This window comes from Eschrichtius robustus, chromosome 6 (assembly GCF_028021215.1).
Source record: "Eschrichtius robustus isolate mEscRob2 chromosome 6, mEscRob2.pri, whole genome shotgun sequence".
In the NCBI taxonomy this organism is placed as follows: domain Eukaryota; kingdom Metazoa; phylum Chordata; class Mammalia; order Artiodactyla; family Eschrichtiidae; genus Eschrichtius; species Eschrichtius robustus.
The window spans coordinates 99,198,836-99,216,891 of NC_090829.1; the positions used below are offsets into that span (position 1 = coordinate 99,198,836).

Below are 18,056 nucleotides of genomic sequence, written 5' to 3' on the forward strand. Positions count from 1 at the left end.
CAGAGTAGATGTTTTTTAAGGCCTTTTACACCATAAAATGTGGTTTTATGAAATGATTATCCTTCGTAATAAAACTCAAAGCACATTTCTTATTTCTTAATTTGTTCGTCATTTTTCCCAGTGGAGACATCTTTAGCCCTAATGTAGGGAAGTGAAGCATTTAGTCTATAACACCACCACTGACTGCTCTGTGAGGTAGTTTTATTCTATCCTTCTGGGGTTTGGAAGAAGTTGCCTGACTGAGGGAAAAGATTTTACAACTAGAAGCCACCTTCACATCAAGTAATAATCAACTATAAATAATGGACAAAGCAGAATCAGGGACAGGAGGGAAGAGCATAAAATGTCTCTTTCATAAAAATAACCTTAGAATGAACCATTTTACTCTCACTTTTTTTTTTACTTCCTAAATGCTTTATTTCCTTAGGCCTTCTAGATCCATTTCAATGAGTTTATATGATTACAAGTTTATCCTCATGCATTGTTATATTTGAGTTTCCAATGATAAAAGAAAACATAAATTCAACTCACCCATCTGTTTCACCCTTAGTTGGCCAACTATTCCAATAACATCCTAAACTGTTCCAATGACTTCCAACTAAAAAACCCGTTCAACTGTACTTTATTTATTTATTTATTTTATTTTTGGCTGCGTTGGGTCTTTGTCGCTGTGCGCGGGCTTTCTCTAGTGGCAGCAAGCGGGGGCTACTCTTCGTTGTGGTGCGCGGGCTTCTCATTGCTGTGGTTTCTCTTGTTGCAGAGCACGGGCTCTAGGCATGCGGGCTTCAGTAGTTGTGACATGTGGGCTCAGCAGTTGTGGCTCACGGGCTCTAGAGAGCAGGCTCAGTAGTTGTGGCGCATGGGCTTAGTTGCTCCGCAGCTTGTGGGATCTTCCCGGACCAGGGATTGAACCCGTGTCGACTGCATTGGCAGGTGGATTCTTAACCACTGCGCCACCAGGGAAGTCCCCAATTGTACTTTGAAACCATAGGTCTTCCTCCAAAAATATTTAGCCTGAAATCAAGCTTCACAACTATACAGAAAAAGCTGTCAGAGTAGTTTCTTTTAAAACGCATTACTTAAAAAAGACATGGAGTACCAACTAGTTTACAAGGTCCCTTTAAAAAAATAGATTGAACAAAGTATTAAGAACAATCCGTACTGGCAAGGGACAAAGAAGATGACCTAATAGGTCTTTTCCATCTAATTTCTGTGATTCGAGGATTTTTTTTTTACTCTTGCAGCAATACTTGTGAGTTCAACAATTTCACAAAACTATTATTAGTTACCAAGGAAACACAAAATGTTTGCAGGAATAAATACGCAAATGGACTGGACCTAAATAGCAGGCTTTTCCTGCTTCCCATTTAATAATCTTATGGTGGCGTCATATTATCAATCCTTCATTCTCCCCAAGTCATTCTGCTCACCTACTGGCATGCTCACTAGAGTCCCATAGTCAACTACATAGCATCCCACGTAAACCAAGAATAGGAGGTCTCTGATCAACAGAAGAGTCTCCATTAAATATGGACTTCCTTGTTTCACTTGTTAAAGAAAAACCATGGTGATGTCAGTGGTTGGCTTTATGACCACCATTTCTAGGGAAAATATGCAAATATATGTTTTTAAATGACCCAATGTCTGTAGAAAAGCCAGGAACATAATTAAAATAATATAAAAAGGTAAAAAGTAAGAAACAATACACAATTATGGCCCAAAGTATGAAAACAATTATGCTTTACAAATGCTTAGAAAAAGACCAAAAGGAAACACAGTACATGGAATTGTTAATAGTTGGCAGTATTCATGTGGTAGAACTAGTTGTAAAATGTCTTTTTGACTTTTCTGCATTTTCCAAATTATGACATGGGCACTGAACTATTTTTAAGTTAATTTTTAAAGCCACAAAATAGCATTCATTTTAATGTTAATAAAGGGCTTCCCATTCCCTAACATTACCACTGACACTGCTGCTATCAGCCCAAGTTAACTCTCAAGGGGATTGGTACCTTTCTAAAATCAAAGTCAGCTAACATAAGAATAGGAATAGTTGAGGAGCCTCTGGAAACGTCAAGGACTATGGAGACCTGGGACAGGAGATCTGGGCTGCAGGTAAGAGTGAGACAGTCTGTATGTAAATTCAAATTCACTGCAGCCCATCAACTGCTGGTTAAGCTCTCAGTGCACAGTGTAAGTGCTGTGCTGCCTGGGGATGTGGTATATTTCATGCAGGCATTTATGTGTACAGAGCGAGGCAGATATCACCTGGGGAACAGAAAGAAGAGTGAAAGGAAGAGGTAGGTTAGAAAACTGATTGTCCCTGGCATGGAGAGAAGCTGCTTTCACCCTCAGACTTCCCTTTTGGTTCTACGTTCCACAGTTGCTCACCTGTGGTGCTCAGTCTCTTTAGCCTTCCTCCAAAATTGTGTAGAAGCAGAGAAGCGATCAGTACCACATCTACGGCAGGCTTGCCCAATGCTCAGAGGCAAAGCCGTTTTGCAAGAAGTCTGTGCGTGAGATGTTAGAATGTTCTGTCCGGAGGAATATCTTAGCACCAAAGGCTCACACTCTGGCCAATCCAACTGCAGGCTGATGCAATGCAGGACCACAGCATTCTGCCTCTCCCCATGCCATCCTGGATCTATATCCCCACTCTGTTCAGCTTCTCATAACAGCACCACGCCCATAATAAGAATTGCTGTTTTTCTTTGCATGTTATAGTGTTTCCACATATACTCTTTTAGAGGCGAAGGAGCAAAAATGTCACATGCAAAGTGAGTGTTACCATCCCAAAGCTTGCAGCAGAGCTTCCAGAGAGCAATGCACATTGCCACTTACCTGATGAAAGAACCAATAGTGAAAATTGTGGGCAGCTCTAGAAAAGGTTCAGCTAATTATGAATACTGCTTCTCTGGCACTTATTCAGATGACCAAAAGACTTTACCAGTCACAAGAAGAAACAAAGGCAGGGAGACAGGACAAGAAAGAAAATAAGAGCAGTCACTTCACAAAGAGAAACTGGCTCTGACATGTTTAGTAACACATTAATGTTATTTTAAAACAGTTAAATAATTGTGGACACTACTACTAACATTGGTTGATGTGGTCATTGTAATAACCTCCTGGCAACAGCTTGAACCATGGGAAACTGCTGATATTCAACTGTTTTTGGCTATCTAACAAAAGAGACCTCATCCCGTTCAATCAAATGGATACATCCTAGTTTCCAGCCTTGTCGCCTACAAACCCTTCTTCTGCATTAGAAAGCAATTAGCTTGGTAGAAAAATTCCTTTGTGCCATTTCCAAATGATAAAGTTATTGCTGATTTAGATCATAAATTCAGCTTACTAATTGTAGAAAGGACTTTTATTTGCAGGTATACTTATTTGTAGGAAATTCCTGATTATAAAATGAGAAGAGTTATATAGCAACTGGATAGCAAAATTTTCAGTAAAAAGGGAAGTAAAACCTTCTCAGCCAAGACTGAGACACAATGGTCATAACTCTATTCTTTTCATAATAAATATATGCCAGAAGCTAAGAGAACAAAAATTGCATTGCAAAGAGAATGTTGATAGGAAAAGGAAAGGAGATAAAAATCTACTCGTGTGCCCAGTGGAGCACAATGCCAATGGCTGGCTGGAGTGTGCAATACAAGACCCAGGGTGCCCTTGTGTCAGTTAGATAAAGATTCCCCTTCTTCAAGACCTCTGACTTTCATCTGTTGGAAAATTTTTATAATATTCTAACTTTATTAGAACATGTTGCCAACATCCTCAAGAAAACTATCTTAGTAAATATACAAATCCACAATGTCTCCAATGTAAACAACACTCCCTAGGGTTATTCAGCACACAGTCAGGGTGGCTCTGGTGTGTGGCCTACAAAGAGTGTGTTTTAGTTTTCCTAGTTCAACATCAGTCTGGAAAATAAAGACACAAACTTCTCAGTTAAATCAGAATATTTCTTTACTAGCAACACCTCTGAGAGATTCTGAGCAAATCCTTAAGAGAAGACAAGACTAAGGCTGTATATATAATAACACTGGTTCAAATTTTTGCTTTCATTACTTTACCAGCAGTGTGACCTTGGTCAAGCAATTTTACCCGTCCAAATGTGTTTCATCATCTGAAAAGTATGGATAAAACCACCTCAAAATGTGTTACGCAGATTAAATGATGGAGTGCATGTAGAGCATGAAGCACAGTGACTGGTATGAACTAAAAGCTCAACAAATGAGAGTTATTATTGATTCCTGAAGAGAGTGGCCACATACCATGACCTCAGCTGGAACGCTGAGTCATAGCTGTTTCAGAGGCCAGTGCTTCAGCGAGTAACAGCACAGGCAAGGAACTCGGAAGTGGGAGTACTAATCTTCTTTTCTCTTGCTTCAAGAACCCTAGACAAGTCTTGTAGCCATTTAACTTCTCTAGTCTTCAGTTACTTCAGCTAAAGAAAAGGAGGAAGTAAGACTGACATATTTTACAGGGAAACTGGGAAGTCAAAAGCATGAACATAAATGCAAAGCATGAGTACAAAAGTATAAGAAAGAAATAAAACGTAGTGTCAAATGTTAGGAAGCCTCTGTATCCTTCAGAGGGGAAAGGAGGCAGAACAAGTTACAAAAATGCTAGCTTTGGGTAGAGGTACTTTATGTTACCAGTTTGGAGCTGAGATTCAGGTGTTTATGCTTCATGTAACTTTCATAACAGTCATTTTATCTCATTTGTAATAAATCAAAGGATATTTAATCAGTACAAGGCAAGCATAGGAGACTAAAAATACTTAAATGCACTTCATAAGTGTATTTAACAAACCAACATCTAAAATGTTAATACGAAACTGCAAATCAAGTATTAAAACTTAAGTTCAGCTGAAGAGTATAATCATTCACTTCTCTTAAAACAGTATATACAAAAAGCAGGGGTTAGTTTAATACGCTTCTCAGTAGACAGGTAGAGTGATCTAGAAGAACTGTTAAAGTGAGCCCACAGTTTATTAAAGATGATACATGCCTATTTTTGTGCCCTGCATCTTTTCTCCATGCCATTTTTGCTAACTATAAATTCTCTGCAACCAGTCTTTCTCCACTCCACACTAAAGAAAAGAAACAGGCAGACTATTTTCATTATTTCTGTTTGACAAAACATATGGAAACAATAATTCTACAGACACGTACATTATAATAGGAAGCAATCCTATTTTAATGTAATTTAAAAAATTATATAGACTCAAGTTATTTAAACTACTCAGTTTATCTGAAACTCACAAATGAGGCAGCCACATCTCTAATTTACTTAGCAGATTCATATAGTTGGCTAGGACTTTAGAGATTACTTCTCTTATTGATGTGCAAAGCAATTAGGAGGCTAATTCTCATTTACAAGAAAAAGTATTTACACAAGTAAATCTGCCCCCCTAGTAAAGGGTAACAGGCTTAATTCAGTCATATTTGGTCAGTTTCTTTTTTCTTCTCAGGTCTTTTTTATTTTGTTTTATTTTGTGTGCTTGTAGAAAAGAACAGATGAATTAAACCTGGTTCTAAAGTTCTATTTTTATACTTTGTCTTGAAAGTACAGTACAGAACATTAAATTTCTTTAATAAATATTTTCCCTGCCATATAAACTGATTGGTTTTAACTACTTTCGTTAAAACACAGGCATGCAGAAATGAGGAACAAGGAGGTTCTGTCAGGAAAAACACTGAAAAAAATAAGATTTCATCTGGCCTTCCCATCACCACTTGAAGAATTGTTTGGTAGTTACATCATCAGGAAATAAAATACTATCCTCTGAGGACCCCTACTCTTTACAAAGAGGAAAGAGAAGGTTTGAAGTCTAAATCACTCCCGGAGATGTCTCCAAAAAAAAAAAGAGAGACTGAGACTTCTGGCTTCCCTCTGCCGCCTTCTTCCCCAGCAACCAAAAAACAAATGTAACAAAAACGTATTTACTAAAGTATAAATAAGAATAACACGATGTGTATTTAAGGATCCCAAGCAATAACAGAAGCTTTAGAGCCCCACAGGGAGAAAAGTTACAAGCGGATCAACCCTGACCCCCAATGACTCGATTAGCCCGGCAGGAGGGCGCCAGCCTCCCCGGCCCGCCGCCCATTCCCCTCCGCGGGGAGCCGGGACCGACGGTGCGTTCACAAGGTCCGAGCGTCGGCGGAGCCGGGGCGCGATGCAGCGCCGCCGCCGCGGATCTGGCTGTCACCGGCGCCCCCGCCGCCCGCGCCGCACACGCGGAGCGCCTTATAAGGCAGCGCAGTGACGTAACGCCCATAGGCCGGGCGCGCTCGGCGCCCCGCTCGCATTGTTCGGGCGACTCCCGGAGCGCGCACAGCCCACTCGCAGCGCCGCGCGACTGCGGCCCCCGCCCGGCCCCCGCCCGGCCCCGGCGCAGGCGACTCAGGTAAGCCCGGGAGAGCCGCTCAGCTCCAGCAAGGGGATTGCTGTCTGAGAGCTAGGCAGTCTGTAGGTGGCTTTTAAAGTTATCAGCATCACGAACTGGACAGGTTTCGAAAAGCGCGTCCAATGAACTCTAGGTTCAAAACCTTTCCCTACTCACAAAAAACTTGAAAAGTTTTCTCCGACAGAGGAAACAGATTTGGGATTTAATTTTAAATGTAGAGAGGTGAGGGATGACTATATATTACAGACGCCTTCCAAGTAAGCTATACATGGTATCCTGCCTGTATTGAGAAATCTTTGGGGAAAGGGTGGGGAGAGTATATTGTACTACAACAACTCTATCTCCTGATCTTATCTCTCCTAGGACTCAAACTCCTTTAAGTCTTACAAGAGCACACTGCGAAACACTACCACAAGGTAGTGGATTTCTAACCCCCCCCCCCCAATGCCCTCCCTCTTTCGTAAATCTTCATATAAAAGACTAGAAAACCCCTGTTAGGAATACATCTTGTAATTAGGATGAATCTAACTTAAAAAGTAAAGCACTTTTTAAGCTTCAAAAAATCCTACAAACGCTATTCTGTCTTAAAAGCAAATGTTAACGAGTACAAGAAAGTAACTCACAGTTTTGAGTTCTTTTTACTTCAACCCCAGTCAGTGGGTAAATGACAAACTGCAATGCAAATTAAAGATAAAGCTAGTTCCTCTACAGTAACATGTTGGACAATAGTTTATTATGTAGAAATACTAATTTAAAAGGTAAAGCCTATACAAGAATTCTGTTAATCAGTGGCGTTCTGAACCATAATTCGTTACGTCTAAACCCTGAATAGACTATTGCTATAAACGAACCCTTACAGTATGATAATTGAACCACTGGCAGATGCCGAAAATCTACATATTTTACTTTACTTTTCAGAATAAAAATCAGCAGAGGAATTAAAAACAAAATATGCTATGTCAAATTTAAAACACTGGAATAGGAGATGAAAAAATGATTTATCACTCAAACTTTATTTGGTCTGAACATATGTTGTAAAACAAACTTAAGAAAAAAAATGTGTGAAAGAATTATTTCCCTTTTAAAATAGTCTCTATGTTTTACTTATCATTTGAAACATAGTTTTCTACTTGCTCAAAATTCGGGATATATCTGTATTTCTAGTAATTCCTGTGGTTGAGTTTTTTAAAGTATATGACATTAGTGCCTGTCATTTTTGCTTCACAGGAGTTTTGCTTTATTTGCTAATTTTGTTTGAAGCGATGCAAGGCTTTGGTTTTAGTATTCTAAAAGAAAAATTATATGTTACTTGGCCTGAAGATAGGCTTTATAAACTGCAGGTTAGTACTGAGAGGTAGCATTTCCTCAAAACTATTATTTCAAATCTAAGGAAGCCTACCATAATGAGAAGAGAGGGGGCAACACCCAGGTTACTGTGGAGAAGTACAGACTATGCAATAGAAAAGTTGTTTATTTGATATAGGCTGTAATTGGAAACTGAAAAAATTCCTGTCTTGGGAAAAAGGTATTCCACTCTTTTGAATCTAATAGAGGAGGAGGGAAACAGAAACCATCAATTATTGTTTCAGCTATACCCAAAGTACCATCTGTACCATAAACTACAGCTCAACTGTTGAAAATCATAACCTCTATCAAAGCCCTAACAGCTGTTTCCCAGAGTCTGCATTTTATTTTTGTAAAACAGGCAAGCATCAATTTTAAAACAAAATTGTAAGTGACACACTTCAACAGTCCACACTTTTTTCCATCTATTAACTTAAAGCATAGTTCAAAGAACAATCACCCATTAAAACCCCTTTTAAAATTGAAAGTTAAAAAAGATTTATCGTGGATACATTATCTCACAGTGGGCTTTCTTAGTGAGCATTTCTTAGTCCTTGGGATAATTTACATGATGGAAAAAATGTTTTGGATTGAATGAATGTGCATTTTTACATCTCCAGATAAAGCACATATTAATTTTATAATTAATAAATTCATTTACCTTTCTATGGTGATTAACCTTACCCGTTAAGCCCTGATATTTCTGTGATATTCTCCTAATGTTGTGATGGAGTCTATAGTAACAGTCAATATGAAAATACAAATAAGCTTAGAGCTTCTCAATTTTCAAGTCCACTTGCAATTCCCATTAATCTGCTTTCTCAAAACGCTGCTACCTCCAAAAAAGTGCCTCTGGTAATAAATGGATTTTGAGGTAAAAAAAGTGAAAATGGGGGAGAAGAACAAAATTCCATTAATTGTTCTTAGGTCATGTTCTGTCTATATCTAGTGCTTCAGGGCAAAGTGAATGCTTTTACAAGGTGAATAGAGAAAAAAAAAATACAGCCTCCTATTAAAGGGAAAAAGGAAGCGGGGCAGGAAGAGAACTGTTTATAAAAGACTGGATATTGTAAAGTAATAATCAAAGGATGTAAAGCAATATTGGTCTCAACCTGCTTCAAGAACTGAGATCTGTTACCCACACAGCCAGTCATACAGCCAGTCATTAACTTTGAAAAATCTAACAGACCTTATCCTCTTGGGCATATCATTAATTTTAAATGATTTTTAGAGTTTAGTTAATTCGCATTTGACTGTGAATTTAGCTTCAATATAAACTGATTTAGTTTCGGTAAATTATGTTTAAATAAGGATTTAAAGATGAAGAGACTCTGCATATTCAGCAAGCATCACAGACTTTCAAAGAAATATCTCTATGGCTGCCTTTGCCATCACTAGGGCCACCAACTCAATCACTTATGTTTAATGTGTGCTGCAAAGACTTTTAGAAATTCCTCTGGCCAGTCAGTTTGTACTTCAAGTGTGAGGTACACTAATTCCTAGCAGATCATCACCAACACTGTTCTAAGCCCTCCTACATTCCTCTTCTTAAAAACAGAGTTGAGATTCTCTCTCCCTGGCCTTCTTCTGCACTAACATTACCTCTGACTGGGAAAGCTTTGGGCAAATAAAAGTGGGGAAGGCTCTCCAAGGAAAGTTGCTTGGTTCTTTTTCAGATATGGGAGAAGGACTCCCTTTTCATGCTTGTTCCATGAGATTCTAATTTAGCAGATTAGATAGGACAGCAGCAGTTTTCATTCTGAGCCCAAGAACAGAGGATAAAACATTAGCAGCATTTTTTCTCCAGTCTGACCATCCTCACATTCCTATGCCCTACTGGTTCCAAAATAAGATTAACTCTTAAAGATACAATTATAATTTTTTAATGACTAGCTTAGGAAATGATACATTTGTGTGTGGGGGGATGGGTGAGGAGGTACGTGCAGGAGTAAGTAGGTAAGTGTAGCCATCATTGGGACAGGTAGAGGTGCAAACACCTTGTTTCGGTTTATGGTAACTACTGATTCTAGCCTAGAGCACAGTCATCATCAGTAAAAGAGTGTATATTATGTCAGAATAGCAAACACTCAGTCCCACAGATGTGAGTTTGAGAAGTGCCTTGGTAAGTTCTTTATGGACAGTGGGATGCCCCAGGCCCCAGAGAGTGTACACACACACACGGACACAGACCTGACAGGGAATGTCCACAGAACTTTATAGCTGGAAGAGGCCCTGGAGGCCATCTGATCCAAATGCCTCACCTTGCAGAAGAAACTGATGTCTACAGTGTGACTTACCTCAGTGACACAGAGCTACTCAAAGGCAGAGCCAGGGCCCCCTGCATTCTTAGGCTGTAGTCTTTGGTTTCTCCTTAAATTAATGGTAGGAAAAGATGAGAACAGAAGCCCCAGAAGAAGCCTTGGTACTGTAGGTGTTAATTTGGATATAAAACCCATTAAAAAAAAAGAAAGTAGAAAGGTTCAAAGTTCTTGTTAATAAGTACAAGCAGTAAGAAGACAAAGGGAAAGGAGGGAGGTGAAAATCAATACAGTTCAACCAGGCTACAATGGAAGGGAGGTGATAAAGGGAGGACAAAGAAAACAAATAATAAATGTACTTAAAGGTCCTCTGGGCGGCAAAGCTCACTCTCTGCCTAAAAGCTGAGAGGTGCCCTGCAAAGAGTGTATGCTCTATAGTTATAGTTAAAGCCATTTACGTCTGATCCACTAACTTGGCAAGTGACCTCTTCGCAGCATCTTCCAACTATAAGCATTCTGCATTCCCTAGACCTCCCCAGCTAGTAGGTTCCCTTTCAAAACTCAGTGACTCAGTGCCTTTAAAACAACCCTCCCAAAAACTTTAGAGGAAGTCACTGTGGGCTATAAGCTCCTGGAGATACTTACCTGCTTTACTTTCCTTCATACCATGCATTGCTACATGACATTAAATTATACATTAACTGCTTGTTTATTGTCTGTCTCCTGGACTGTAAACTCCTTGAGGGTCAGTTTTGCTACCAACTTTATCCCTAGCACCTGGAAAAAGACCTAGCTATAGTTGGTAGGTATGTCACCAGGCCAGGAAGGGTACTGGATAAATATATGAACAAATTACACCCTGGAAGCTTCTTATTTGGTAAGAAAAGAGTATTTCTGGAAACAGTGGGTTAGGAAGGGCCCCTTCTTCTAGATTTTGTTCAGGAGCTCAAAACAAGTCTCTGCCACTATTTGAAGTAACCACATAGAATTGACATATAAAACACAAAAACCAGAAAACAAATTAGGCTCAGATGAAGTCGAGGCAGTGAAATCTGCTTTTACTATACAGTATGTGTTGTGTAGGCAGACTTCAAGTCAGATGCTTCTCTGTCTACCCACCTCCATCTACCTCACTTTAATGTCCTCCCAAAATAATGAGAATAAAGATGGTGAAAGAGTACCAGGTGAATTGCCCCGGGGCAAGGAATGGAGGGGAAGCAAAATATGAAAGAGCAGAGTGCAGTGTTTTTGTCCTGAATGAAGGGTATTCCCCTGTTTTTCCCTAATTTCTGTGCCTCAGCTGAACGCCTGGGAATTGCACTCATGGGGTCCAAACAGTTTGTCCTTGCAATAACTAGAAATTAGCAGATTGCCCTTTCCCAAGTATGTACTTTGATTCCAAAGTTTCTGTGGGTAGTCAATTCATCTGCCAGGTTTTACAGAAAAGGAATAATTTTTCTATAGTTTCAAAGTTAGGTAACGCCAGTGTCAACCTGTGAAGCCAGCCTAGGGCTTGTAACTCCTTATCAGCACCAAACATTAACTGAGTGTCTACCAGACACTGTGCTATAAGTACAAGGCAGGACAACAAGCCCAGCAACTAAGTTCTCCACACACCACACCATGTCCCTAACGCAGCTACACCTACTGTGTTGATGACAAGGGCTAAGATCATCAGCAGCTCTTGCACAGTGGTTTCAATCATTGATCACTGTCCTGTTCAGGCTCTTTTTTAATGAACTGATAAAGCAAGATAGATAATACAGGTCAGCTGTACATAAAAATAAAGATAAACAATGTGGGACTGTTTTTTTAAAAAAATACAACGCAAATGTAGTCAGTCTCCAAGCTTGTTTACTAGTGACACTAAATTGATATGGACAAATAGTGTTACCTCAATGCTAAGACTAAAGAGTAGGAATAATGGTTCGTAAATCAAGTTCTACTCTTCTTGGCTCTGCCATCCATTCTCTGCGTAAGCCTCCTATAGCCTTGGCTTCCATTAACCTAAAAAACGGGAACACTGTCATCCACTGTAAGTATCTCTCAATGTTGGGTAAGGATAGAATAGTGCACAATAACCCCTGAGGGAACTCTGATCACGTAGAGTCAAAGACTATATAAAAATATAAGCTACTGATCCTATCATTAGAGAGACAAGTCAGCTAAAGAAAATGGGAAGAATGTGAGGAAAAAGTCCACTCTTAAGCCAGAGGCAAAATTCACATAACTATAGCCCTTGAGCCTGTGAGAGCTCCAAATCATCCTACCAAGAGCAGCCGCAAAGATGAGCTCAGAAAAAAAAAAAAAAAAAAAAAAAGATGAGCTCAGACCTTCAAGATGGGTGACTCTGACAGGAGTAAATCTGCCAGATTTATCATATCTCATGGCCCACCAGTCTTGGAACAAAAGTTTAAAGGTGAACTAAATTTTCTCTCTCTTTTTACAATTCTCTTTTAAGTGAATCAAAACAAAAACAAATCTCTGAGCAGAAATTATAAGAGGAACGTAAAATATTCATCACATTTGGTCTGACAAGACTTAAGTGACTGCTGTTGTTACATTTGAAGAAAAGGATGGAGCTGCTTAGCCTAAGAGCTTGGGGAGAGCATGGGAAAGTTCCTTCCTGCTGAAAACAAATGGCCTGCAGTGAGATACTGTGCAAGTAAGTCCCTTAGCCTTGGCTTGTTAGTCAGTTAATTGGGAATGGCAGAGGAGGTGAATCACTCTGTGGAGTTCTGTATAAAGTAATCCTTTGCTGCAAATGAGAAGATTATCTGTTCTTTAAAAATAATATCAATTCATTTATTATCAAGAGAATTAAACACTCTTTTTATTAAAAGAAACACATTATGTTTGAGGTTCAGTATTATCATACAACTGCCTATATGGGGCAGACTGAGGTCTTTTAGATAAAGATGAGAACAACTTTGTTAAATGACTGGGGTTCTACTCATCTCCCCTAAAATTATGCCTCACAAGAGTCTTCTCATAAAGTTCACTGGGCTGAGCAAAGATGCAAAGAATCACAGGGTAAGTTAAAATTCTCTGGCTAGTTTACCCCCATCTGGACTTATTTAAATTTGTCTCCAGGTGAATTCACTTCACTGAATGGTTCTCCCTCCTCAAAAGTGACAAGAACAGGAGGAACAAAACTCTACTTCTCCTTCTTCAGCTCTCATAATAATTAGAGTAAATTCTGAGAACTGTAGGCATCATTCAGCCTAAGAGGGAGTTATGTTCCCCTAAGAAATGGGTCTTCTCACCTCTCAAATCATTTGGTCATCAAGTATGTACCAAGTTCAGACCCATGTGGAGGATACAGAGGTGTCAGATTCTTTAAGGAGGTTATAGTTAGTTCAAGAGCAAAACTGATATAACAAATTAGAAAGTGGTATAAAACAATAGAGAGTATTTGTGTCACAAAACTGTAAGGGCTGTGGGAACTCAGAAAGGGGAACCAGCCAGGGTTAGACAAGTTAGGGAACAATCATGGAAAAGATGGAAAGTGAAATGTAAATGTAGCATTCCAAAAAATGATGGCAGATTTATCCCTTGGAAGTCTACTGTGAAAAGGGAATCTGAGGGAAAAAGAGAAAGAAGGCTTGATCCAGCATCAGAACACCCAAAGTCTGATTTTAAATTCCATTATTTGGCCTTTAGAACAACCTGGACTTCCACAGTTATTTCAGTCCTTAAAGTGAGGATTAAAAGTGATGAGAAAGCAGTTGGCACAATGCAGGACCCACAGCGGACACTCAGTAAATGGAATCTACGGCTCTTCTAGATATTAAGCCAGTCTGCCCCTAGGAATGATGCTCCATCATCATCTGGTGCTATTGGGTTCCTCCAGGCTGAGGCACAAGGGGCTGTCTCAGGGCCAAAGAGGAGGTGCTTTGTAGGATGCAGTCCCAAAGAACTCATGTTTAAGCTTATTGGGGAGTTAAGAACTCAGGATTAAGCTTATTGGAGAAAATCCATGTCTCTAGTGCTTAACTTCAGCCACTCTGAAAAGTGAGGTTATCCTTTATCCTGATTTCCCTGCTAGAAAGGAATCCCTCCTATGAGAAACCCACATGAGCTTTCCTAAAGAAGTCTTAGTCAACTGAAATAAAAAACAAGTTACTGAGTAAAGGACCAAGGAGAGCAAAAGGCTTAAAAGCTGGCCTGGAATCTCCCTGTTTTACCTGGAAAGTCCTACCATGCTGGAGAGGCACACATATAAAACAAATAGGTGAGACAAGTCTTACAACATGGGCTAAATAGCTTATATTAGATCCTAGCCACAGACAATGAAGATTTCCTTTCAGAAACTACTAGTCAAATACTTCTTCCTAGGTGTTCATTTTTCAGTTTAATTATACTTTCAATTTAGCATAACATTTTAAGTGTCAGACACTCAAAAGATTTACTTCTGTACTTTTACAGCACACTTATAATCTTGAACTACAACAAATGCTTGACATATAAAGAACCAAAAATAAATCTGAATCCCATGAAATTCCAATGAAGGTTCCTGTATAGTTATGAACCACTGAGACTTGACGAGTCATAAAATCTCTTCTGATAGAATGGAATATACATTTTTGACATGTGAATTTGTATATAGTGCTATATAGGAAAGAAGGGAGGGAAAGGACTTTAAAGGTTGGTAGTGGTTTTTATCCTCTGGAACTGAGATTTGAGGATCATTAAAGGCTTTGTAAACCTTAGAGACAAAATTGTATTGCTTTCCCCATGTTGCAGCTGAGGTAACAGGTAGATGAGGCAAGGTCATAGAGTTAAGTCAACGGCAGATTTTGGTCCAACATTCCCTGTCCATTGAATACATGGCTCTTCTGAAAGTGGCTTTTCTGTTGCTTGAGAATCGGGGTTTTGCTTTTTTTCTTTGTTTTTAGCTGTGAATGAGTAAACTTTAAAAGTGAGGGAGACTGAAGTCAGTGCTTTTTTCAACAACGCTTTTTTCAACTACTGCAAACATGAAATAGTTTGCCCTCTCTCAAAATTCAAATCTTAAAATTAATTAAAATTCAAAAGTAAGACATGGTCAGGGCAAAAATGGATGGGTATTCATATAGCACATACACAAGGTATACTATATAGCCTTTTCATCAATTTTTTTCCAGACAGAATTTCTCATACCGATAAACATAACTAAATGGGTAAAACTTTTGCGCAGGGACAAAATCAGCTGCAGACAGGCCCAGGGCCAAGGGAAGTAAAGTATTAAGTCACTGCTCTCACCACTAGCAGGACTGTTTCAGACCACTGTAACATCTTAAGATGGAATTGCCCCTAACTACACAAGCTATATATTCTCTAGAACACATTCATCTTAGAAGAACCCAACTTAGAGAGAGAAAATAGGATCAAACTCTGTGTTCATGCTTTCTATCTTCTCAGTGCTCAGAAGTGGCAGAAAAGGAAAATGTAACCTAAATGCTCTGAACTGTTTGTTAGGGAAAATTAAACAAGGTTAGGTGACCAAAATAATTTTAATTTTTAAAATGTATGCAAGAGAACATGCAAAGACCACAAGAAAAATGGTCAGTTACATTCCAACAGATTTTAGAATAAAACTTTCCCGCCTATCTGTAATTAAATTTTACATATGGCCCAAACTCTAGTTCTCCAAAACATCATGCAGGAGACAGAAACCAATCACCCTCAGGAACTACGAAAAGTGAGTACGGGTGGATGGAGGATGTTCACTGTGGTTCAGGATCTCACTGTTTGCTCAGCAGGCAGTCAGGCCAAACATCAACCTTCATCTTCCAACTGCCTCGACCTCCAAATACTGTTTAATGGTATTAAATGTTCTACTTCCTTTGCCCTCCTTATCTACTGATCTGCTATAGCTGAAATGGAAGGGGAAAAAGAAGGAAGTTCTCTAGGGATCAAAATGTTTCACATTTTATGCTCTTTGGACTCCTATCTAGCCTGTTTCTCATGGCAAGTTGTGTGACTTCAGTAGTCACAATAAAACATAAAACATAAGCCTCTGTTGTTGTGGTTTCTAAGTTTCTGAAGTCTAAATTTCCCACTAACAAGTTAGGAAACGTTTGGTTTCCCAAGCATACCATGTTAGCCGCTGCCTCTGTGCAGGCAGCCAGACGACAGGGAGGTGAAAACCAGTGAACTCATCTACTCTGGCACATGATTGCTCCCTGCTTTGGCCTTTTATGTTAAATCTACAAACTGAACACCAGTGAATTAAAGTATGAAGGCCAAATAAAAGAGTTAAGCCTTTTTTAAAAAAAGACTTACAGGAACTAGGGGCTTAAAAAAATTTTTTTTTTCTTTTGGCTCAGAGTAAGATTTGGAAAAGGATATATTCTTTGTAACTTTTTAAAAAAGAAAGAATAAAAGAAAGAAAAACAACCTACCAAAGAATAAGTGTTAAGAGAAAGGAATTATACTAATCCTCCAAAATATCTATTTGCAATATCTGAATGAAAATAACCTGTGATCTGGGAAGAGAAAAAAAAGGATGAAAGGAGATAAAAAACAAAATTGTGCAGCTACATCAGAATGCTTTTCTAAAGAATCTATTTCTGTTTTCCTCAATCCACTAAGATACAAAAGGAACATCTAAATATAAATGGATTTTGCAATAAGAAATACATACAAATATTCTTAATAAAACACATACAACACACACTTTTAAGGGTACACAGCATTATGCCCTTGAAGTCAGTCTGAGAAAAGGCTGCCTGCTAAAAATACTTTCCGAGAACTTTAAGTTCTTTGAAATGTTCTACGGAAATGGTATTTATGACAAACCCACCTCCTCTAGGGAACATGAGATGTTATTACTGGCAAAGTCACAATTTTTTAAACCATCCAAAAATAATCATGAATTTATGCCAAATGACTAAACTTGTTTTATTATTACAATGATTAAGAGAATATTTGCTAATATCTCATGATCAAGCTTAAAGTAGCCATGAACCTACAGAAAATACAGTGTCAAAACAGCAGATTGCAAGTGGTAGTGATTTTCTGTGCCTTTCACAGGCAGAATATTACAACACACAAATTCACTGGAGAGGATGGTAGATGAGATATATGAGGTAGAAGGTGTGGATGTATGTCATGGTGGTGAGAAACTGCTTTTCTGTAAAATGAGAATAATAATACAGTAAGTCCCCTACATACGAACGAGTTCTGTTCCGAGAGCTTGTTCATAAATCCAGTTGGTTCGTAAGTCCAACAAAGTTAGCCTAGGTAGCCAACTAACACAATCGGCTATATAGTACTGTACTGTAATAGATTGTAATACTTTTCACACAAATAATATGTACATAAAAAACATAAAAAGTAAAGAAAACATTTTTAATCTTACAGTACAGTACCTTGAAAAGTACAGTAGTACAGCACAACAGCTGGCATGTAGGGGCTGGCATCGAGTGAACAGGCAAGAAGAGTTACTGACTGGAGGAGGGAGAGGAGGTGGGTGATGGTAGAGCTGAAGGATCATCAGCAATAGGAGAAGGAGGGCAAGCTGCAATTTCACTCATGCCTGACACTGATGGAATGCACATTCATGTCTTTGAAAGTTTGCAACTTGAAGGTTCATATGTCGGGGACTTGCTGTACTTGCTTCTTATGACTGTTTCCGGGACTAGCATGGTACATGGCATATAATAATTCCTCAATAAATGATAACTGTTATTCAATGAGTATAGAGGAAAGGAACTATTGAATACTTACAGTCATCCTTCAGTATCCAAGGGGGATTGGTTCCAGGACTCCCACAGATACCAAAATCCACAGATGCTCAAGTCTCTCATATAAAATGATATAGTACAGTCAGCCCTCCCTATCTATGGGTTCTGCATCTGAAGATACAGAGGGTGACTGTACTATGTGTCTTTTGCTTACAGTCACACACTGATACCCTAACATGGTACCTAGTTCAAAAGTAGAATAGGTATTTGTTCAAATATTTAACAAATACTTATTGACTACCAAGCAAATACTGGGCACTGTTCTTGAGCTAGAAATCTAGCACTGAATAAAACAGACAACTG

At 38.9% G+C, this 18,056-nt stretch overlaps 2 protein-coding genes across 6 annotated transcripts in view; one reads left to right on the forward strand and one right to left on the reverse strand.

Annotated features, from left to right (window-relative positions):
- Positions 1 to 18,056, reverse strand: part of CMSS1 (cms1 ribosomal small subunit homolog) — a 383,497-nt gene that overhangs the window by 320,002 nt on the left and 45,439 nt on the right. The window contains exon 1 of one of the 4 annotated variants that reach the window (XM_068546866.1): positions 2,392 to 2,443. The exons of the other annotated variants lie outside the window; for them this stretch is intronic. The gene's annotated coding sequence lies outside the window, so the exon portion shown is untranslated. Of the gene's footprint in view, positions 1 to 2,391; positions 2,444 to 18,056 lie in introns of those variants that run through there. 4 annotated transcript variants of the gene reach the window in all.
- The window catches only part of FILIP1L (filamin A interacting protein 1 like), a 46,937-nt gene continuing 35,181 nt past the window's right edge, over positions 6,301 to 18,056 (forward strand). The window contains exon 1 of one of the 2 annotated variants that reach the window (XM_068546860.1): positions 6,301 to 6,421. Coding sequence is in view for 1 of the 2 variants with exons in the window: in XM_068546861.1 (XP_068402962.1) it covers positions 12,663 to 12,688 (26 nt within the window). In the remaining variant the exon portion in view is untranslated. Of the gene's footprint in view, positions 6,422 to 12,503; positions 12,689 to 18,056 lie in introns of those variants that run through there. The other variant, XM_068546861.1, reaches the window with a different exon arrangement.